Here is a 23,195-nt window from a genome sequence, read left to right as displayed (position 1 = left end):
ACATTTGGTCCTTTGTCAAGAGGCCCAGTCTACTTGCCCTCCTCATGCCCTTTCACAGTCTGCTTTGGTCTACACGGCTTCTGTTCTTCTAGCCAATTCCATAAGACTTGGATCCTTAGGCTGTGTGACCCTCGGCGTCCGGCTTCTTTCTCTTAGCATGACCGTTTTCCAGGTCCACCCGCTGTGTAGCATATACCAGGCCACCGCTCCTTTCACGGCCAGATAGTGCTGCGTCGCGTGTGTGCACTGCAGTTAGTAAGTCGCGTCAGCTGCTGATGGCTATCTGGGTCCGCTTACCTTTTCCTACAACAGCAAAACAACAGACCGAGAAAGCTTAAAAGGAAGGGCAACTCACACCCCCCTCATGCCGACCGCGGCAGCGCTTTCACTTTCCTGGCTTATTTGCCAACCAATGACAGCTTTTGCTGTCGTTTTGGCTTGTTGACTCAGGTTGGCCGACTTGCTATGTAGCCCAGGCTAGGCTCTCTCAGAATGCTCCTGCTTCCACTGCTAAGTGCTGGGATTATAGCAGCCATGTGCTGGGATCTCGCCAACAGACATTTTTAGCAGGTCAAGGATAGCCTCCCTGTGCATTGGCCCAGAAGTCATTTTCTACCTTCTTCCTTTTTCCTGCATGTGACACGGTGCAAGGGAGTTTGCTCCCTGGAGCCTTCAGCTTGTCTGAAATGCAGGATTAGTCCACTTGCCACCTTTGGACCTGCAGGTGCCACCCCTTTAGAGGTCTTAGGACTTCCCAGGCTCAGGAGCAGGAAGGCCAGGGACAGGTAAGAGGAAGTTCCTGGAGGCTATAGGAATCTGAGAGATTAAAGTCCTTGCGTTCCCCCGCCGCTGCTGCCCGTGAGACCTGGGACTGGCCTCTCCCAGGCCTCCCGTTCAGGTCTATGAAATCCCACCCGGGGACCGGTACTGAGGCTGCTACCCGGATCCTTTTCCAAGCTCATTGGCAGTAGTCCACTACAAGTCTGTTGGACAAACTAGCCCGGCAGAAACTCCAGCGCCTTCAGCTGCCACTGTGAGGTGCAAAGACCAGGAAGCTTAGAGGCAGGCAAGTGGGATCCTCCATGTCTTCTGCGAACAGTAAGGGGGCAGGGGCGGGGGGGACGGGGTGTCTGAGAGCCAAAGTTTTGAAGGTGGGAGTAAACTAAAGGAAATACTTCCAGGTCACACCGTTAAGGAGGAAATCTTAACAGAGAACCGAAGCCAGCACATCAGACTGATGCAGGGGTTAAGATGTGGCTAGGAAGGACAACCCATGTGCTGAGCGTGATGTCACCTTTGGCCATAAATGACCATCATTGTGCCTGCATGGTCTAGAAAGAAGGCAAACTGATGTATCTTGGTGCTTCTCCCTAACAGTAGAAGAGAGAAAACTTAACGTATGCTTTCTCCATTTCAGTATTATGACCTCTTACTTGTGACATTTGAAATAGTTTATATCAAGGTAGGACAAGGTGTCTGGAAGATCACTGAGGGGCTGGGGAGACAGTTCTGTGGATAAAGTGCTGGCTGCACAGGCGTGCGGGCTGGAGTTTGGATCTCCAGCCCCTGTGTATATGCTGGCCTGGTGTAACAGCCCACCTGTAGTCCCAGTGTGTGGGAGGTGAAGACAGGGTAAACCTGCAAACTGGCTAGACCAGTCCCTACACACACACACACACACACACACACACACACACACACACACACACACACACACACACACACACACACACACACCGTAGAGTAAGTCCATGCTGGGGAGCCAGGTGTGATGGCCCACACCTGGAATCCTAGCATTTGGGAGAACGGAGACTCTGTACACTTCCCAGGGGCCTCCACTGCTGCTGCACCTCACCCTGAGAACCACTCTCACAAACAAATGTAATTACAGGGAACAACATGTGTGGTCTTCACGTATGATCTCGTAGATACGACTGTTTGCCTTCCTTCTAGACCATTCTAGAGTGCAGACACAGTGATGGTCACTTAAGGCCGAGGGTCGTATGGCACCCAGCACGCGGGTTATTTTTCCTAGCCATCTCTTTGAACAGCCTTCTTCCCCTTCTGGATGTTTTTGGGGTGACTCCTTCTGCTGCTGTTTTTTTTTTAATCTAAGGGGCTCACATGACCTACTGAATTCAGGAGAAGTTAGGAAGGTGTTGTGTGAAGGGGGACCTTCCTGTCCTTCTGCCTTCACATGCCCCGCACAGGGACACCTGTCCACCTCTTCCTGTCTTTTCTCTGAGACACCTTCTTGATGACTGGGCAGCCGGAGTCATCTCTGTGGACCCTGGACCCATGGCTTCCCATGACCCCTCCCCTGTACTTGGCATCTAAGCTCTCTGTTTTTAGGGATCCCTTAGCACTGAAATAGACGGGAGGAGGCAGAGCGATGTGTGTACGGTGTGTCTCCTGAGTGCTAAATGCTGCTATCTGGAGCCAAGCTGCGCGTTATGTGCCGAAAAACAAATGCCACACTGGTTCCTCCTATACACCCTCAGAGAGTGGGGTGGGTTTTCCATGGATCTGCAGAGTGGGACAGGGCAGCCCAGGCCCCTCTCGCTTGCTCATGGACTTGCTTACTTGCTCACTCTAGACCTATAAACAGATCCCCCCTGAGGGCCCTGAGCCTCTCCCAGCACCTTTCCCCTGTTTCTTCTATCTAGAGGGACCTGAGGTAAACTGAGGTCTACTTCTAGAAGTAATCTTCATTATGGGAAGAGGTCAAGGTGATGCCTGTACCTGACCTAGGCCTTGGGGCCCCAAAAGCTGAGGTCTGGTTTGATGTAAGGCTGTAAGCTATCTCAGACCTGTGTTACCCTCCTCTCAGATCAGGAAGAAGCCAAGAAGGGGGACCCTGAGATTGTTTCCGTGGGGAGCCTTTGCCCAAGAGTAACCACTTGGGGGGCCGGAGGCACCCTATCTCCTGCCTTCCTCTGGAGCTGGTGAGGGTATGGGCTACGGGGCAGCCAGGGCCTTTCTCTGTGGGCTCCTTCAGCAGCTCTTCCTGCTCCTGCTGCTGCTGTGACACTCAGCTCCCTCCATGCCAGCACTAACAGCTCAGTTTGTGACTGACTCCCCCTAGGCCACGGGCGGAACAGTAACCCCGTGAGTCTAGATTGTTCCCCCTGTCACTGAAGGTGCATATGCTTGGCCTGTGGCTGCCCCTCCTGTGACGGAGCCTCTCTGACTGAGTCGCAGGCCACAGCCCTCCAGCTCCTAACTAGACTACAAGCTAACTGTTATTTTAATTTTTGGTCTCTGTATGAATGTCTTGCTGGTTTCCCAGGGGCATGGAGCAACTGCCTCGAGCCCTTTCTGAAAGTGCGGTGAGTAATCTGGGTCCTTCTGTAGGTGTTTGTGGCAGGTGCGTTTTCACTCTTTTGAGGCCAGAGGCTAGAGCTCCGGACTGTGTGGGGTTTTCTTTCCAAAATCGCCTATCAGAACTTCTCAGAAGTGCCAAATCCTCTCTGATGGCTCTGGGGTCAGAGACAATGTTATATAACCCCTCTGCCTGAGAAGTCCTCTCAGGCAGGTGACTGGGTAGGGTGGGAGATCACACACATGGCAGGAGTTCCACTGAGGGCGGTGCCTTTGTTCTTGTAGCCCAGCTTGCTGTCTGTGTGCCCTGGGTGTTGTCAGCGCCTAACCCATCCTACCACCTGTGTTCCTCTGGCTGGAGGAAGCAGCAAACCCTAATGAGCAGGCCAAGCTGGGGCAGGCGGTCAGACAGTGGCTCAGCCAGCCAGCCTGCAGAGGCTGCACTGTAATATAATAACAGGCTGTTCTGCCCCAGGCGTATTACTCTCGCAAAAACCCTGGGCTGCAACCACTGATGTGTGAGGTAGGGAGGCCACCGGAGGGAGGGAGCCTATTTGATCTTCAGGTGAAAGGAGGCTTTATAAATAGGTCACCTTGTTCCACATCCTGAATTTCGCTCTTTCTCCATCTTGGGTCAAAAACAATAGTTTTACTGTTCTGGGGTCAGGGGTAGTGAGGGTGAAGGGAGCTTCAGGAGGCAGGCGTGTGTCTGCACACTCCCCGGTGGCCTTCCTCTGTCCACTCCCCTACACTGGCCCTCCCCCCCTCCCCTGTCACCTTGGCAGTGCCTCCTCCAGTAAAAGCTAATTTTCAGAAGAAGTGGGACTCTCCGGCCAAGTCATCTGAAAGCACTTTGTGGGAAGGTGAGGTCCGAGAGGCTGTACCATCCATCTACTGAAGGCATATGGTAGGGTTCCAGGTCAGTGCTGGCAAGTTCAGAAGTTCTGCCTGAGCCAAGAGCCAGAAGTTGTCCCCTTGGATGTCCCTCTTTGAGGTCCCCATTCTTCCTCCTCCTCCTCTCTAGAGTTAGTCTGTTGAGGCCAGAGTGGCCTGGGGTTTTATGGGGCAGCAGTGTGAGGCCTTAAGCAGGGGCTGAGCAAGAGTAGAGCCAGCCCACCTGGCTGAGTTGTAGGATAAAGCAGTTGTGTTTGGGGCAGGTGGCAGTAGACAGGCTGCTCCATTTTCAATGGACAAAGTAAATTGGTGATCTAGAAAGAGCACAAGTGGCAGGCCCTCTTTGGAGAATCAGTTGCAGAAATGATGGTTTTCGAATCAGTTGCAGAAATGATGGTTTTCTTTGGGATGGCCCTGGAGCTTGAGCAGCCTTCTTATCCTGGAATCTGCTTTCCAGTCTGTCAGTCATGGACTTCAGAGTGTCTAAAATTAACACTCGTTGTCTTTCATAGCACTGCATCCCACGGTGATTTTATAGGCGGCTGTAAACTGGTTGGTGTTTATTCTTCTGGGTCCTTCTCCAAGCCTGCAGTAGACCCAGATGCGTGAAGAGACCAAACCCTGCCCCTTCAGAGATGAGAGTGCATGCTGCACATTCCCATGATCCTCCTGTCCCAGCTGCCTCATTCCCTGGGCTGCTCAATGGACCTTATGCTGTGGGAGTGTCTTTCTTCATCCAAGTGCTCCTGGCTGTAGGCTGATGGGGGGAGGGGAGGGTGGGGGATGTCTCACCACTCCTGGTGGGAGGAGATGCGACTCTCAGGAGTATGAGACCCTGAAGGAATATTTGGCACCTGGTTGGAACACATGGTCCCACCCCCCACCTCTCCCTTCCCCCCTGCCTCTCCCCCCCCCCCCGCCTGCTCGTGTGTGTGTGTGTGTGTGTGTGTGTGTGTGTGTGTGTGTCTCCCTCCCTCTCTATCATACACACACACACACACACACACACACACACACACACACTTTGCAGAGAAGGTTGTCCCAGTTGGGCGTCTGTTCATCACACCAGCTGACGATTCCCTGCCAAGCTCCCCTCACCTCCATGACACCTTAGATAGCAACAAGAGGCCCTGGACTAAGAGCATGGAAGGCCGCCCATAGGAAGCCAAGGCTTCGTTCAGCAAGTTCTGCTCTTCTTAGAGCCGAGCCCTCCATTTGAAAGTCCATTTACAGATGCCACCGGGTCACCTAAACTGAGTTGTGAAAGCTTTTGCCCCTAACCGCTGTGGCCTTTTGCAGTGGACCTTGAACTGACCCCAACTCTGTGTGTGGCAGGGGCTGGGGGAGGGGTGGGAGTGCTTCCTTAGAGGAAGGCGGAAGAAATGTAAGCCACAGGGTCCAGTGTGGTCTTGTGGATACAGATACCTCTTCCTTGGTTCCTGCACTTTTGATCTGGTTCATCCTACTGCAAGGGAGTATAGAGTCAGTCTTGGTGTGTGTGTGCATCTTTAAACTGGCCTGTCAGGGTCACAAGTCATCCGACCCATAGCCTTGGGGTGTACCCTAAGCCCATAGCCCCTCGCCAGTGTGCCTCAGTTCAGCCACACATCCTTACCAAGAGGGCATGGTAGACAGTGGCATGGGGGGTGGGGGTGGGACGACTCGCCTGCTATGACCCATGGAGCTGCTTACACAGCATTTTCTTTTCTTTTTTTTCGATTTTTTACTTGTATTTTACGTGCATTGGTGTTTGGCCTTACATGTACGTCTGTGTGAAGGTGTCAGATCTTGGCGTTAGAAACAGTTGTGAGCTGCTATGTGGGTGCTGGGAATTGAACCCTGGCCCTTTGTAAGAGCAGTCAGTGCTCTTAACCACTGAGCCATCTCTCCAGCCCTTACATGGCATTTTCTGAGTAATTATTCAGGTACTTTCGTGTCACACAGTCCCTGTCACTGGTCTTGACTCCTGACCAGAGCTGGTCCTCTTCTGTGGCTCAGCGAGCTCTCAGCCTATGGTGCAGAGCACAGCCTTCCTCTCGTAAGCAACCTGCTTGCCTTTGCATGGTGGTTACCCTGCTGTCCTTGGTTGATCTTTAACCTAGAGAAAAACAATGCTGGGCGATTGACTGGATAGAGTATCTGCTGCCCAATAAGAGTAACAGATGCACACTTAGAGCTTCTACACACTCAAAGCATGCACACACACACACACACACACACACACACACACACACACACGATCTCTTGGCTGGGATAGCTGTGCCTCTGCATAGAAGCTGTAATGGGATAATAACATTGTATGTCCCCTCCTCGGCCCCCTCTCAGCAGTGTCCCTGGTCCTTGCTAGTGGCCAGCACCGCAACTGTATGACAGCTGCCAGGGGCAGCCCTGGGGACTAAGCACAGTGGGATGTGTTTGTTGTTCAGGGTGGCCAGAGTTTGGAAGGCAAGAGGGGTGCTGACTGGGCTTTGTTTGGGGGTTGGCTAGCCCTGAGGGCGGCCAGCCGTCTCCACCACAGAGGAACATGGTAGTGAATGCCAGACCTCGCTTTCTGAGCATGAGAACCGCTAAGGGACTCAGCCAGGAACCACCAACGTCCAGGCCTCTGTCCTGCTCCTAAGCCTCAGCGACCGCTGATGTCACTACCCCCAGTGGTGCCCCTATGCGTACGGGCATGCATGCATGTCTGTGTAGGCATCCATGGGTGCTGTGACTGATGGGATGTGGTGATGGAAGCCCGTCCCTGTAGGCTCTCTGCTGCCTAGTTTCAGCCTACAAGGCAACACACCACCACTTTCTTCCCTTCATGGTTCGACAGCTCCTGGGCAGGGATGAGGGCTGAGTCCTCCCACCTCTCAGAGGCTTGCATCTGCTCCCTCGATCCTGGGACTCACATGGCACATTTGAACCCCATAACACCTGAGCCTCTGCTTTGCTTCCTGAACAGCAGGAAACGGGGTGACCCAGAGCCAGCACCTGTACTGGTTTTCCCACTTCCTACCAGCAGTGCCCATTGCTGGACTCCCTACAGGCTCAGTGAAGCCTACCTTGCCCAGTGTTAACCACAGCTATGCAGGCGCACCCACGTTCCTGTCACCTAGCACCCATGGGTGGCGCACACCCACCCCACCCTGAGCTCCATGTCCAGGTATTTTGGGGAGCGGGTCAGTCGTTTTTCACAATTTTATAAGAGGGTCAGTCAGCAAACCATGGCTATGGTTTAAATCCACCTCTCTGTTTTCTTGGGACATAGCCATACCCATTTATTTACACACTGTCTGAAAAGCTTAAAATATTTACTCTCTGGCCATCCACAAAACAAGTCCACTGACCTCTGCTTTCATGGAGTCCTTAATCTTGGACTTCTGTGGGATGGCCTTCCAGTGCTTGGGGTCATAGCCAGAGGCGGTGTTCATCCGCTGAGCCAGGTATGGTAACCAGGAAGACGGGCTCACAGTGAGCTTTGTTGAGGGAGCAAGCACATTCTAGAACATCAGAAGTAAAATGCCAGCTGTGCCAAGCCGTCTCTTGGGCATTGTCCCCCTTGAGTCTCAGATAAGCACGTGATACACAGGTGCCACCCATGTTATAGATGAGCAAACGAGAACTTGGAAAAGCCAAGCGTGGTACTTAGTTGGTGTACGAGGCACAGTTGTCCTGAGTGAGTGTGGGAGCCTTGGAGACAGGCCTGGGGGCACACCCTGCAGGCTGCAGCCCAAGGACAGGTGAGAATGGGAGAGCGCAGCTGCATGGGCATGCCTTAAAATAATTTATTTTTAAATTATAGGTCTGGGATGGGGGCCCTGTGCACATGATTTCAGTCCCCCACAGAGACTAGAGGTACCAGGTTCTCTGTAGCTAGAGCTACAGGCAGTTGTGAACCACCTAGTGTGGGTACTGGGAATGAAACTTGGGTCTTCTTCAAGAGCGGTATGCACTTTTAACCTCTGAGCTACCTTTCTAGCTCCCTGCATGGGCGCATTTTAGAGTGGATGGAAGGTGGGAAGCTGGTTGGCTTTGGCAGCCTTACGTAAGCTAGGAGGTGGCTCGCTGTGGACAATAGGACAGTGTCATCTTCAGGCAACAACCTGGACACACAGGAAAGATGAGTCAAGCGTGACTCTAGGATTGCCGTGGCAACTGACCACTCAGAAGGTGACTCAGATGATGGGATGGGAGAACACATAGGACGGAGGACTTGGACCGTGTCCCCTGGCCTCCCTTATGAGAAAATCATTCCGCACCACTGTGGACACTTTAGCTTGTGCCTCTCCAGCTCTCCCTTCCTATACCTTCTCTCCAGTGGACACCCACCATTCATAACTGTCCCACGCCCGGAGCTCTCACCTGCCTATGGGCCAGGGAGGGCTGCAGCTTAGCACAGCGTGGGTGATGGTGAACTCGCTAGGCTGCGTACAGGCCATTGGGAACATCTTAGAACTAGAAGAGTTTGTGAAAATGGACAGGCAGTGGACACTCTACCCTGAGGTGACCTTTTTTTTTTTTTTTGATTGATTGTCCTAAGGCCTTAGGCTTGCCGGCTGCAGCCTTCACAAAACTTTGTTCAGTGGTGGGTGACAGAGTGGGAGCCATAATCTAGCTTGGGCTGGCAGGCTGAGGGCTGGCCCGTTTTTAAATAAAGTTTTATTGTAATGCAGCCGTGAACATCGGCGTCTGTGCCATTTGTAGGTATTTTTGGGGCTGTGACAGTGAAGCTGAACAGCTGTAGTCTGGTCCACAAAACCAAAGACAGTTAGCATGGAGTTTTTTTCGCACCGAATGTGCTAGTTTCTGGTGGTTTTCATTTGATTTCTGCTGCTATAATAAAACATTCTGATGAGGAGCAGTTTAGGTATGGAAAGGGCTTGCTCCAGCTTAGAGGTCGCACTCTGCCATTGAAAGAAGTTGTCATGACAGCAACTCAACAAGCTTGAAGCAGACATCCCAGGTGGTTGATCGAGCCAGCAACATGAGGGCCTGGGTCAAAACGATAAGTTTTTTAAAAAGGGCCGGTGCTGTGGTTCAGTGGTAGAGTTTTTGCCTAGCATGTACAGAGTTTTAGGTTTAACCCCCCCAGTATCCCAAAGGAAGATAAAAGAAACTAGACTTGTTATTCCCAGATATCCAGAAGTAGCTCTCAGTGCCCTCAGGGCTTTGTGGAACCAGTGCAGTCCTCAGCTGCAAAGGGACGCTTCGACTATGTGCAGATTTGTTGACACTGGACACCCCGGTCCTGTCTTTTCTCTGAAGAGATATCTGCATCCTTGGGACTGGGTGTTGCAAGAGCATCATGTGTTCTCTCTGGCACCAAGAATGAAGGTATAAGGCGCTGAGCACGTGTTTTCACCTAGGTCCTTCCCGCGGGGCTGAACCCACAGGAGGCCTTTCCTCCTCAAAGCCATCATCCTCACAGTGGTCCCTTCCCAGCCAAGAGCGCAGTAGCTCACCTTGGTCCTGTGCTCACTGACTGAGAGGCCAGCGCTCTCTAGTGCCCAGATGACCTTGAACCTAGCACCCTGCAGCCTTCCCACACTAGATTCCTTCACATTTCCTGTATCCACTTTATTCATGGACCCTAGAGCTCCTGTTTCCAGCAGCTGAGGCTTACTGGCCTTCACCCGTTTTTGTTGGTGTCTCATCCTGTTAGATTACGTATCCGGGAGCCTCCGTTCACCGTTACCCTGTTGATGGCTGGAGCCTGTCTTCAGACTTTGCTTCTGGAGTCCAAGGAGGGTTTGGGTTTGTTTTTTTTTTTTAATGTATGTATACCGTGTGTGTGTGTGTGTGTGTGTGTGTGTGTGTGTGTGTGTGTGTGTGTTTGTTTGTTGTTGTTGTATGCATGTATGTACATGTGTGTGGAAGATGGCATCAGGTGTCTTCCTTATCCTTCACCTTATGTATTGAGAAAGGGTCTTTCATTAAATTCCCCGTTTTAGCTAGCTTCTCTAGCCAGCTTCCTCTGCAGAGAGCCCATCCCCACCCCCAGGTGCTCTGGGATAGGAAGTGGGCTGCCATACGCACCCAGCTTCTGTGTGGGCTCTGAGGATCGGAACTCTGGGCCTCACACTTGTGGAGGCAGGCCTCGACTCACGGAGCCATCTTCCAGCCCTCCACGCATGAGTGAGAGCCAGGAGTGCAAATGTTCTGCCATTCCCCACCCCCACCCCTCGACTTCCCATCCCCCACCCCTGCCCCATCCAAGTCTGGACAGCAACAGGTGGGGAAAGTATTGTCAGCCGCCTCCTCCTCATTTTGACACCCACTGGAGGTGTAGACAGATGCAGTGAGGTCTCCCCTCTGGTCCCACTTCCTATAACAGATCTAGGACATGTTGATGCAGGGGGGGGGGGGGTGCGGGGAGCAGGGCATGGACTTAGGCTGTAGCCAGGAGGAGACTCACTGGTGAAGCATGGTCTTCTAACAGAGCACTGGGTCACCTGCCAGTCAGCCCAGGACCACGCGTGGGTTAGCGGATGAGCCTTGCCCCTTCCGTGTCCCTCTGATTCCAGGACCCAGCGAGGGCCCTGTGAAAGCCTTGCTGATGGCTGCAGTCCAGACAAGGTTAGGGCCTGAGGAGGACTTGCTGAGACCTCTGGGCTGTAGAGCTTGGCTAAGTGTGTATGCTGTTCCTGAGAAGAACTGCCGTCTACATCAGCGTTCCTTCCCTTGGGCCACTTGGCGGGGGGGGGGGGGGGGGTGACTGTGCTGGCAAGGGAAGTCCTGGCTTGGGGTCTTCCTCTGCCTCTGCTGTGGTCTGCATCCTGCACAGGGGAGCAAGAGCAGTGTGCTTCCCTTCACTCTGACCAAGGAGGTGTCACTGAGTTGGGGCTCACGCCAGGATCCACGCTGCCGCCTGGGCCTTCTGACCATGAACCGCCAACTAGGAGCCCAACGAGCATCCCCCGTGTCTCACACTGACCCGGCACACCGAGTGCAGTTTCCCGGCCCTAAGCCCACCTCCACCTCTCCACACAGACCATGGGGTGGATAGCCCCTTTCGCTCGTGACCACACAGCCCCCAGGGACGGGGGCATTTCATTCTGCGCCAAGGTTCCGAGCTGCTGAGGCACATTGGTGTATCCAGCTGTGTGTTCCTTTTTAATCTTCCCCCTGCTACTGTGCTCCAGCTCGCTCACTCTGCTGTTTTTCTTTCCACCCATTAGGAAACACTGAGTGCTTCACAACCTTTGGAGATCGGCTAGGAACCTTCCTTAGGGGTTGCTGCTGGGCCTGATTAGAGCTGTTGGAGTCAGTGCCCCAAGATTGATGAGTTTGCCTTGGGAGTCAGGGAAAAGGTGAAATCAAAGGCCAACATGGGTCAGAAGGTCACGGGAGGCATCAAGACTGTGGACATGCGGGACGCCACCTACCGACCTCTCAAGCAGGAGCTCCAGGGCCTGGACTACTGCAAGCCCACCCGGCTGGACCTCCTGCTCGACATGCCCCCCGTGCCCCACGACGTCCAGCTCCTCCACTCCTGGAACAATAACGACCGTTCGCTCAACGTCTTCGTGAAGGAAGATGACAAGTTGACCTTTCACCGGCATCCGGTGGCCCAGAGCACAGACGCTATCAGGGCCAAGGTCGGGTACACACGTGGACTGCACGTGTGGCAGATCACGTGGGCCATGAGGCAGCGGGGCACGCATGCCGTGGTGGGGGTAGCCACGGCGGATGCCCCTTTGCACTCTGTCGGGTACACAACCCTCGTAGGGAATAACTCTGAGTCCTGGGGCTGGGACCTGGGGCGTAACCGTCTCTACCATGACGGCAAGAACCAGCCAAGTAGAACATACCCGGCCTTTCTGGAGCCGGATGAGACATTCATCGTCCCTGACTCCTTCCTTGTGGCCCTGGACATGGACGACGGGACTTTGAGTTTCATTGTGGACGGACAGTACATGGGAGTGGCTTTCCGGGGGCTCAAGGGCAAAAAGTTATACCCCGTCGTGAGTGCCGTCTGGGGCCACTGTGAGATCCGCATGCGCTACTTGAACGGACTTGATCGTAAGTGTCCCCTGCTTTGTCTAAAACAGGTGTTTGTCGTCCCCCTCCCCCACACGCTCCAGCCCCCCCCCCATATCCCTATGGTCTCTGGCTAGTTTATGTAGTTGTTGGGCTTTAAAAACGTCTCAAAGTAGGTAGGTAGCCCGGTGTTTGTAGATCCTCACGGGCCATTTTTGACCTGTACCTGGTTAAGTGAGGAGGTCTATCTAGAACCTGCTGGAATACCTGGTAGCGCTTCATGAGTCAATGGATGGATGCACAGGGGGGTGACTGGATGGTGGATGGAGAGGTCAGGTGACTGGATGAACAGGTGATGGAGTGACAGATAGTAAATGAAGGAATGCTTTTTGTCATTCTCTGATTAATGTGCTTCCAGCCTTGAACTGTCATTGACCGTATTCTAGCACAGGAGCTAGTGTCACCGAGTCGAGCTGTGTAGCCTTGGGGATGCTCTGCCCTCCTAGATAGGTGAAAGCCCAGGACCTTTTCCAAGAATGACCCAGCTTCCGAGTCCCTGCTTCCCACAGCGAGACTCTCCTTTGCACCACAGTCTTGAAAAAGATTTGCATCGTTTTGGAGTGGGGACACTGTGGAGTCAGCGGGGACTTCTCTGCCTGTCCTTTGGGGAAAAGGTGTGGCCTTTTTCTGTGTTGAAGGATCTTGTATGCATCAGCACTGTGCTGGTGGCAGGTGCAGGCCTGTGGCTTTCCGGTATGGGTGAGACCGTGCATCGTGTTAGTGGGAGTCCTTGTGCCCCAGAACCGTCCACCCCCATACCAGGCCCTCTCTCTGGGAGCTCATTTCCTACAAGGGTATCTCCACAAGGGGATGACCCAGAAAGTGCCAACCACCATGGCTGTTTTAGGGGCAGGCTTGGCCTGGCACTCCAAATCCCAGCCCCAACCTGTGTTTCGTGATAGACGTGTCCCTTGCTCATGTCAGGAACACAGACCTTGACTCTCCCACCATCACTGACCCTGCAAGATTCCCTGTCTGCCTCGCCTCTCTCTCGGACCGGTCTTTGGGCAGCCCTGGGATGTTCAGAGTAGCCAGACACCTGTGAACTGACTCCCAGTCTTCTCAGGAGCCCCTCCCTTCTTCTTTGCATGTTCTACCGAGGCTTTGCCTGGACGATGGCAGGGAGCCAGTCGCTGGGTGGGGCCATCTGCAGCGCAGAATCCTCTGCCCGCCTCTATCTGTCCCCGTGCAGTCCAACACAAGGGTATGGCACTACGGGCAGAGGCGGCCCAGCATGCACCGAGAATGGAACCTCCTCCCCAAGGAAGCCATTTCAGACCTGGACCAGGGAACTAGCAGAGCAAGTTCCGTAGGTCTGTCTCCCTCAGCGACAGAAACAAGTGACAAGTCCACAACCACCTTTGCAGGGACGGCCGGAGATTGGGACTCCTGGGTGCAGGTGCCCGGGGCTTAGGTTCAAAGGGAACCCTGGCTCCGGGCCTGCCTCCCTCCTTCCCTCAAGGCGTGGTCAGTGCCCCCAGGGAGCTTATGCTCTTTCATTGCAGACTGACAGATGGGAGGGTTGCCAAGGCTACTGTCGTCTTCTAGACATCAGATCTGAGCTCCATGAGAATTGTCTAGTCTTGTCATTTGGGAGTAGGCTTGCCAGGATTTCCATTAGCCCTGAGAGTTTGCATGGCTTCCATGTATCCCAGATCCTGTACAGAACACAGACTCTTAGCAGTCAAGAGGGGGCCTGGGCTGTGTTTGCTCTTGGCAAGTCATGTGTAACTCACGTGGCATTTCCACCAGTGCCACTCTAGAGGCCTAGACCGTGTCCTCTGAACAGTTGGTACTCTCCTTAGCTCTGCATCAAGTGGAGGGTTACACACCGGGCTAGTTACTTTTCTCATTGCTGGGACAAAATACCCGATGAACCCAACAGGAGGAAGGAGTTTGAGAGGGTACACAGTCTAGTATGGCGGGGGAAGGTATGAGGCAGCCAATCATAGTATATCCACAGTTAGGAAGCAGAGAAAGATGAATGCTTGCTTTTTTCCTTCCTCTTCAATCCAGAACGCCAAGCCCTACTGGAAAATTCTAAAGAAGTTTGGGCGGGAGTGTGAGAATGGGGATAAGTTGTTGGAAACTGACCTCACCTAGGCAGCCTGTCGTGGCAGCTGGGATCCAGATGGACTCAGAATGTCACAGCAAGATGCATCTTGGGCAGTGATATACACTCTGGGCTTTCTCCGGCTTAACTGAGTTGCCAGGCAATGCCAAGACCCTTGGCTTCTCATCTTCCCTAGTCCTGGCTGTATAAAGCTGACTTTGGAAGGTGCAGGTGGGAGCACGGATGTGCTGAGCAGGACACCTGGGGTGGTGTGTTCTCATTGGCTGCAGAGGGAGAGGAGGGAGAGTTGGCATGTGTTAGAGCCATCACCTGCTTGACACCGATACCTCAGTGCATTGTTGAGGGGCCACTCAGGCCATACACGGATCCCTCGGCTGATGGTGGATAACAGTGGTCCCCGTGACAGTTTGTCAGGTAAGAGATGACTGGGCCTGAGGCAAGGCAAAAGCTGTAGAGGTGGTAGAGGCCGCCAGATCCTGGAACACACAGCTCAGTAGATTGTGTTTAAGAAATGGGAAAGGATAGCCAGGGTATGACTATAGGTGTTTGGTCTAAGCAGGTTGAAGGTCACGGTTGAAATCAGAAAGATAGGAAAGCTGGAGAGAGGAACGTGTCGAGGCAGAAGTTAGTCCAGCTGCACCTAGGAGCTTCCTGAGACACAGGGTTCATCCGTGTACAGATGACATTGATAGTGGTGACTATTGGCTGCGGGCGTTGCTTATGGATCGCAGACTTGCCTGGTATATGCAAGGTCCCAGGATTCATCCCTAGCCCACCAAAACTGATAACAAACGGAACACCCAGAGGCATGGGGAGAGCCAGGTGAGGGCTGAGGTCAGACGCCGTTAGGAGCAAGAGGCCCTGGAGAATAACGCTATGTGTCCAGAGCGTCCCAAGAGATGGTATTGGGTGCCAAGGGAAGAAAGAGTTTAAGGAAAGACAAAGTAATGACAGATCGAGAATGCTGACAGCTGCCTTGGCAACCAGAAGGTTGTAAGTGACCTTGCCAGGAGCCATTCGGGTGGAGCAGACTTAAAGCCTGATGCCTGATGTGGGGAAAAAGGATGCTATACTCATTTCCTGGGGCTGCCGGAACAGATTGCCCTGAACCAGGCATTTAAAACAACAGAAATCTATTCTGTCGCAGTTCAGGAGGCCAGATGTCTGAGACCGAGCTGTCAGCAGGGTCAGACCTCGCGGAGGCTCGGGGGAGAATCTGTTCCCTGCGGCCAGGAAGTCCTGGCGGCGGCTGTTTAGTGTTTAGTTTGTAGCTATTCATTCTCTGCCTCTGTCCACTCCTGGCCAGTTCTTAGTGTGAGTATCTGTCCCCTCCTCCTGCGTTGCTCCCCAGCTGTCCCACCACAGCGATGGCTTCTCGGTGCTCCCCCATCCAAACAGTGCGGTGGGGAGACTGGTCACCCTGCCCCTGGCAGGACTTCCTTCAGGGGGTGCCACACCACGAAGGAGAAGCAAGACCCTCTCTCAGAAACACTGGCTTCATGAGGACGGTAGAGTCTCAGTGTCTGGAGGACAGAGGCCAAGAGCACCTGTGTCGCTTAGAAAGATTCCATTTGTCCTTGCTTGGGGACAAGGACAAGACGCCGTGCTTCCACAGCTCTTCTTGTGAGAACTGCTTAGTACAAAGAATGAGCACAATGGCTACTTCCACTCAGAACAATCTAGAATGTTCCCGTGAGGATTTTCACTGCCAGCTGCTTGTAGGAGTGAGCACCACCTCAGCCTCAGGTGCTGTGGGGGTCAACAGCATGTGTGTCACTGAACTAGAGTCTCCTCCTCATGCGACTGTTTCATTGGTCATTTGTCATGGACTGGAACACAGCACTTGCCTTTTAAAAATTTTTTCCACTTGTACATACAAATGGTTTTACATGAATGTGGGTGCATGTGTGTGGGTACATGTATGTGGGTACACGTGTGTGGGTACATATGTGTGGCTGCCCATGTGTGAATGCATATGCAAGTCCAAGGTTCATGTCAAGAATCGTCCTCAAAGCCGGGCGTGGTGGCACACACCTTTAATCCCAGCACTCGGGAGGCAGAGGCAGGTGGATTGCTGTGAGTTCGAGTCCAGCCTGGTCTACAAAGCGAGTCTAGGATAGCCAAGGCTATACAGAGAGACCCTGTCTCGAAAAAACTCTTCCCCTTAGTCATTAAGGCAGGTTTCTCAATCAAACTCAGAGCTCGCTGATGTGGCTAGTCCTGCTAGCCAGCTTGACTGGGGAACCCGTCTCTATCTTCCAAGGCTGGAATTACAGGCAGATTGCTGTGCCCATTTGGCATTTACTGGGTTCTGGGAATCCAGATCTGGTCCTCACATTTGCACGGATGCTCTAACTGCTAGTGAGCCCTTGGGCTCCTGAAGCCTCACTTGGGGCAGATGTTTTTCAGAGCACCACAGATATGTCTGTGGGGGCTCTAGAGCCGTGCAGAGCTTCCTAGTGGCCTAGGAAACTGTTCCTCTTAGAAATGCATTAGTCGGCCTGTGGCCTCTCCCAGATCCTCAACCTTTTGCTCCTGGAAACAGTGTCTGGTTAACTTCCTGGTGTCCTTGCTGAGCATTCAGCCCCATCTTCTGTCACTCACATAAAAATCAGCAACCACCTCAGCCTCCTGTGATGAGCAAAAGTCGCCAGAGGCTCCAGCCAGCAGCTGTTCTCACCAGCTCAGTGGAACGTTGGTGGACACTTGCATGGGGCAGGGAGCAAGCCTGCAGCTCTTGGCCAAAAGTGCTTTCTTGGGTCCTGGTAGTGACCAAGTGCAATTGGGACAGTGGACTTTGCTACAGTCTGTGCACTCTCAGCTCTGCCCAGGGTCTGAGAAGCAGGCTGACCACAGTGCTGTGTACCGTTGCTTCTCCCCGTGTGAGGTGGGGAAAGGTGACCTGTTTGTTCTTGTTCACAGAGTGCCTGATTCGCCCTGGTTACATTGTCAACTCTTGACGCATTACTACAGCCATTAGCTGCCCCTCCTGTCGCTGGTCCTAGGAGGCCTGACAGCCCATGACCATTCCCCATAGCCCCCAGTCTTCCACGTGGGCGAATGAGGGAGCTGCTTAACCCTTCAGAGTCCTTGACCCTTGTGCTCCTGATGTCTCTTTCCCCATCTGCAGGTTAGAGCAGCAGCCCCCCCCCTCCCCCGGGCCAGGTCCACAAGCTTCACCTACCGTGGAGGTGGTGGTGGTGGCGGCGGCTGCAGTGCCTGTCCTGAAACACAGGAGCTTGGAGCAGGGACTCGCTCGGTCTCAGACCTGTGGTCTGGAAACTTTCTTCACAAGGCTATCTGTGAGGTGGCCTGACACTCAGTGCCAAGGGTCCATGGTGGGAATACTTTCTGGCTTAGTAGGGCTCTTGAGCCATGATAGATGGCTCCCGGTGCTGCCTCAGCAGCCTTCCAGCCCTTGAGGAAGGCCATCTACCTCCCAGGAGGGGCTGAGACACATCCTCCCAGAATAGCACTCAGGCAGCCTCAGGCCCTTTGCCCCGTGATGCCAGATAGTAGGAGCTCCCAGGCAGTGAGAAGGAAACACAGAGGGTTCCCCACCCTGCCGTGAAGAAGAGCCACCTCACAACTACCAGGCACTAGCTGAAGGCTGCAGTTAAGCCTTCTGGTTTCAGGGTCTAGATGTGCTTGGATAGATGGAACCCCTTTAGTTTATCCTCCTGCCACCCCCCCCCCCCCGAGGCTCCCAGTGATCACACTGGGTTGTCCAGGAAAGGCTCTATTTCAAAGCTTCCATTAAAAACCATTACGACTTGGGTCCCTCTCCTGAAAAGCCAAAGCTGCAGCTTTCCTTCAGGTTAGAGTTCAGGAAATTGTAATCGATTTAGTGTGTGTGTGTGTGTGTGTGTGTGTGTGTGAGAGAGAGAGAGAGAGAGAGAGAGAGAGAGAGAGAGAGAGAGAGAGAGAGAGAGAGAGAGAGAGAGAGTTAGTTATGTGTATGTCTGAGTGTTGGCACAGCCATGCCACCAGACCAAACACAGGTCATCGAGTTTGTGCCACAAGCGCCAAGCCACACACCAAGCCATCCCATGAGCTCAGGTTTATCCTGTGGGGTGGGGTGTAAGTGTGGGTGGGCATGTATGTACATATATGTGGAGGTCAGAGGTCAGCTTCAGGTGTCATTCCTGAGACCGGACCTCTTTCTCTGGGACCTGGAACTCCCCACTATGGCTGTACTACTTAGCTAGTGAACCCCAAGGGATCCTCCTGGCTCTGCCTCCCCAGAGCTGAGATTACAAGCAACTGCTACCACGCCTGGCTGTTTTCATGTCCTCCTAGGAACAAGGCTCAGGTCCTCCCTCCTGCATGGCAGGCATCTTATAGACTGGGCCGTCTCCCAGTTTGTTCTTTTTCAATGCAACTGGTATAAGATTGAGCTTAGGCACCGTTCTAATTCACCCATTGATGCACCCAGTAACCTCATTACCATCAGCATCCGAACACTCTCCTACCCCGAGGGGTCCTGCACCCATCCGCAGGCTCCATGTTCCAGGCGTAGAACGAAATCTCCCATCATTTCTATTAGTTTGTTTATTATTTGGTGGTGGGGTTTGACCCCCAGGGCCTTGCACATGCTGAGCACATGCTAAGCACCATGTTCTACCACTGGGCTGTGTCTCCAGCCTTTAAAGGGGTTGGTATTTTGTTGTTTTGTTTTGTTTTGTTTTGTTTACTGTTTTGAGGCACACTGGTTAATACGGAAGATGGAAGACTTTAACAGCAGAATGAATGCACTTTAGCGATAGGGAAATGGCCCAGCCGGTAAAATGCTTGCAAGAATGAAGACCCCCGAGTTTGATCCCCCCAGTACACACGTTAAAAAAAGCCAGGTGTGATGTGTACACTTTGCAGGCCCAGCATTAGGGACACAGAGAAGTAGGCACATAGCTGAGGCTCTCCAGGCAGCCCGGCCCACGTGTGAGTTCCAGGCCAATGACCTTGTCTGAGAACAAACAACAATATGGTGAACAGTTTTTCCTGAGGAATGTCAGCTAAGGATGTCCTTTAGCCCCCACATTCACACACATGCATGTGTTGCCTCCCACCATGTGCATCTGTACACACATGAACATGTACACACAAAGTAACAAGCACACATTTTTTTTAAGATTTTTTAAAAAAATGTTCTGGACGTTTTTTACTTTCTTTTTTTCTTTCTCACAATGGACATTCCACGTCAAGGGGTGGGTGTGGTCCAAGCCACAGTCCATTGATTTGTGCTCTTTCTAGCACCAGGATCCAGGGAGCATCGAACCGTTCCACAGTGGCCCAGCCTTGGTATGTTCCAAAGCTGAGAGAAACAATTTTCAGACTCCTTAGCACTCTGGCATTGCCAGCTGGCCAGCGCCTCCTCTGCAGGACACAGGGCCTGGACTCTCAGCTGACAAAACAGAGCCTTGGGGTCCCAGAGGTGAAGGCACTCTCTAACCTAGATGCCCAAGACAACTCAGCCATGAGTTCCTCTGGCTGGGGACATCTTGGTGGTGTTTGGGACAGTGCAGGGAGGTGGCCCTGAGTGTCCTTGGAGTTCCAGCAGCAGCTAGGTTGGCATTTCCATTTTTCCTGTCAGCCAATAGACCTGGGTTTCCTCCAGCTCTTGGTCACGGTCACCGTGGCTTCAGACACCGGTCATCAGGCTTTGGGGCCAGCTGACTGGCAACAGTGCATTAGCTTTGTCGCCCATTATACATGACTCTAGGCTACCATTTCTTTCTTTTCTTGAGAAGGTTTACTTCTTCGTTTGTTCCATGTCACACGTGCACGTGCTTGCACACTCAAGCGCGTGCATGTGAAGATCAGATGGAACAACTTGTAGGTGTCGGCTCTCTCCTTCCACTGTGTGTGAGTCCTACACAGATAGACCTCAGGTCATCCGGGTTGGCAACGGGTGCCTTTACCTGCTGCGCCAGCCCCAGGCCAGCTCTTCTGTCTTGGGCAGTACAGTATGGCAGCTCAGCACGCTGGCTATCAGCCTCTACCCCAGCCTGCTGGGCACCTTTTCTGTCGCCCGTTGTCCTCTCCTACAAAATGAAGGCAAGCACAGTACCTCACAGGCTCTCGAAAGTAGGAGTGAGGTGGCGCACCTGCCCTCCATGGCCTGCTCTGTGTCTGGAATCAGGGAGTGCAAGAGAATTGGCTCTCGCTTGCCCTAGGGTCCCTATCTAGCCTGGTGCGCCTTCTCCGCAGTGGTTTCCACAATTCAGAATTTTAAATCACGTTTGTTAATGGTCTGCTTGTTAAAAATCCACTTAAAGCGGTGCTGACTCCGCACTCGTCATAAGCAGTGTCTGTCTGTTCTAGAACCTTCCTGAGCTTTGCTAAGGTTCTCCTCTTCTTTCCTGGTTTTCCCAGCTGAGCCCCTGCCCCTCATGGACCTGTGCCGGCGTTCAGTGCGCCTAGCGCTCGGAAAGGAGCGCCTGGGTGCCATCCCTGCTCTGCCGCTACCTGCCTCCCTCAAGGCCTACCTCCTCTACCAGTGACCCACGTCCCAGGACCGCCATATGACAGCCACCTGGTGCCAACTCACTGAGCCGTCAGGGGGTCCACCGACCCCTGTGCCTGGGATGGATGCCCACCCTCAGCCATGGGCAGACGTGTCCTCTCATCCTACCAGCTGCCTCCGCTGGGTGGACCGACGCCAACGGACTTCTCCCTTCCCAGCACTGGCTGAAGCAGCAACATCCAGGCCCTTCCCTGAACCACCTGCAGAGAATAAACTATGAAAGCCTCTCTCGGGCGCCTGTCTCCTCTCAGGTGGAGTGGGTTGCTCCCCAGTTCCCTAAGGAGAGTCTACAGCCACCTGGGGGTCTTGGGAGGTGAGGCTAATGGGAGATGCCAGGGCTGAAGGGCAGATTCCAAAAAAGCAGGAATGGCCGGACCAGGCCATGCAGAGGAAGCTCAGGACAGCACATACCATGGACGCTGAGATAAACCCCAGGCTGGGCCTCCCTTGGGCCAGTGAGCGCCAGCTTCCATGCCAGCTGTCGGTGCTCCGTGCCCTGTATTTATTCTTTAAACATTAACAAAAGGCCGTTTATTTATTCCACATAGAAAGGGAACCTTCTTGGGTCACATCCCTTGGTGTGTTCTGTCACTTTCCCACCACCTGCCACCCCCCGCCCCCGATTGTGTGTGCCACACCTGCCCTTCTCCCGGGACGTGCGAGCTGGTGTGCACACATACAAGTGTGTCGTTGTGTAGATCCCCTGACCAGTTCCTAAGGAGCTCTGCACCAGGCAGCAGAGCAGGAGAATTAGAGGGCTGTGCAAGTCCCCATGTCCCCAGGGAGCTGCTTTACCTTGGGCAGTCACCCATCATTATACCTGTTTGGGTTGCTCGTCTTCCACGAGCTGTGAACTTTGCACCTGATTTTTCTGGTGTTTCCCACTGGCATCCTCAGAAGCTCCAAGCCTGGAGGATCATCAGGATAAACAGATGAGCGGGGTCTCCAGCCCCTGGGGACGCCATAGGCAAGACAGGGTTAGAGAGACCAAGAGCAGAACGGAGCATCATGAAAAGCCTGTGCCCCCCCCCAGCCCCCTTCAGGCTCAAGACCCCACCATACACACCCTCAAGCCACAGAAGTGGGGTGTAGGACAGCCCCCAGGAGATGAATGCCTGCCCCCAGCAGCACCCTCACGGAGCATCACAGCGCCTGCTCCTGCTCTCTTACTGTTCTCTTCCACTTTAAAATCAACTCCCTAAATTGGGTACGTAGCCCAGTTGGTAAAATGGTTGCCTGGCATGCAGGAAGCTCAGGTTCTATCCACCACCACCCCACCCCCAACACCAAGGAAAATCAGGCATGGTGTGAAACACCTGTGATCCCGGAACTCAGGGGGTGGAGCCAGGAGAACTGGAGTTCAGTGACACACTGTGTCTGTGGCCACCCCGGGCTGTGTTAAACCTTGTCCTTAAAAAAAGAAAAAAAGAAATCAACTCCCATCGAGTCTGAGTTCTGTTCATTTCTGCACAGGTACAATAGATGACTTTATTTGTTGAAAAATGTTTAATATATTTACATATATATTTGTAAGAATCATTTTAAGCAGCTGCTGTAGGGTACCTTTTTTTTTTTAATCTTCCAGTGGAGTATAATTTTTAAAGCACAAAATTGGTGCCAAGACTAGATAAAGAATGTAAATTATTCCCTTTCTATTTTGAGGTTTGTTTGGTTTTTTTTTTTTTTTTCCATTTCGGGCCTTGTCAGACTGTAAGTTTTTACTCGTTCTGATTTTGGAGTGGATCATATTCAGTTGTACAGATCCCAGCTTGTCATCTTGATCCAGCTGTGCCCCCGTGGGTGCTGGTGAAGTGCCAGGCTCTCCTGCATCCTCATAGTCCATCACCCCAGGACTCACCGTACGCCCCATGGCATGTATAGTTTTGAAACCCCGTAACCCCGTTCTGTTCTATTTTATGATGATTCATAACAGCAACCTAATAAAGAAAAGTTTGTTAAAATATAAAACCATGAGTCCTTTGTGTCTCGGGGGGGGGGGGGTAGGGGATTGGGGGGAGGGACCACGGCCAAGCCCTCTACCATCCTGCCAATGATACTGCCTGCTGTGTTACTTTCTACTCCTTGCTTTCTACTCCTTGGCCTGGCCAAAGAGTGGGATGCTAGCTGGAGAGTGTGGGAACCATTCTAGGATACACCCCATCTTTGCAGAAAGCTGGTAACCCCAGGACCCTATCAATGTCGCCCACTAAGCCTAATAGCAAGCGTTGCTGCATGCTGAGGAGGTGCTCTCATTGCCTCGCTAAAACGATTAGTGTGGGAGTTGGGAAGATGCTTGCCACTCAAGCCTGAGGACCTAAGTTTGGTCAGAGAGCCAAGGTAAGAAGCTAGGAGCAGTGA

At 53.0% G+C, this 23,195-nt stretch overlaps 1 protein-coding gene across 9 annotated transcripts in view; it reads left to right on the top strand.

Annotated features, from left to right (window-relative positions):
* The window catches only part of SPSB1 (splA/ryanodine receptor domain and SOCS box containing 1), a 62,606-nt gene extending 39,801 nt beyond the window's left edge, over nt 1–22,805 (top strand). For 7 of the 9 annotated variants that reach the window (XM_084786754.1, XM_084786756.1, XM_084786759.1 and 4 more), the window contains exons 2-3: nt 11,379–12,222; nt 20,687–22,805. In XM_084786754.1, coding sequence (XP_084642880.1) covers nt 11,529–12,222; nt 20,687–20,814 — 822 coding nt within the window. In that variant the 5' untranslated portion in view covers nt 11,379–11,528 and the 3' untranslated portion in view covers nt 20,815–22,805. Of the gene's footprint in view, nt 1–7,697; nt 7,941–8,682; nt 8,704–11,378; nt 12,223–20,686 lie in introns of those variants that run through there. The other 2 variants (XM_084786755.1, XM_084786762.1) reach the window with 2 other exon arrangements.
* Nucleotides 22,806–23,195: the final 390 nt, after the last annotated feature.

Source organism: Acomys minous (assembly GCF_964271855.1).
Source record: "Acomys minous genome assembly, chromosome: 6".
In the NCBI taxonomy this organism is placed as follows: Eukaryota; Metazoa; Chordata; class Mammalia; order Rodentia; family Muridae; genus Acomys; species Acomys minous.
The sequence above is the reverse complement of the archived record's forward strand: the minus strand, read 5'-3'. Positions and strand labels throughout refer to the sequence as shown.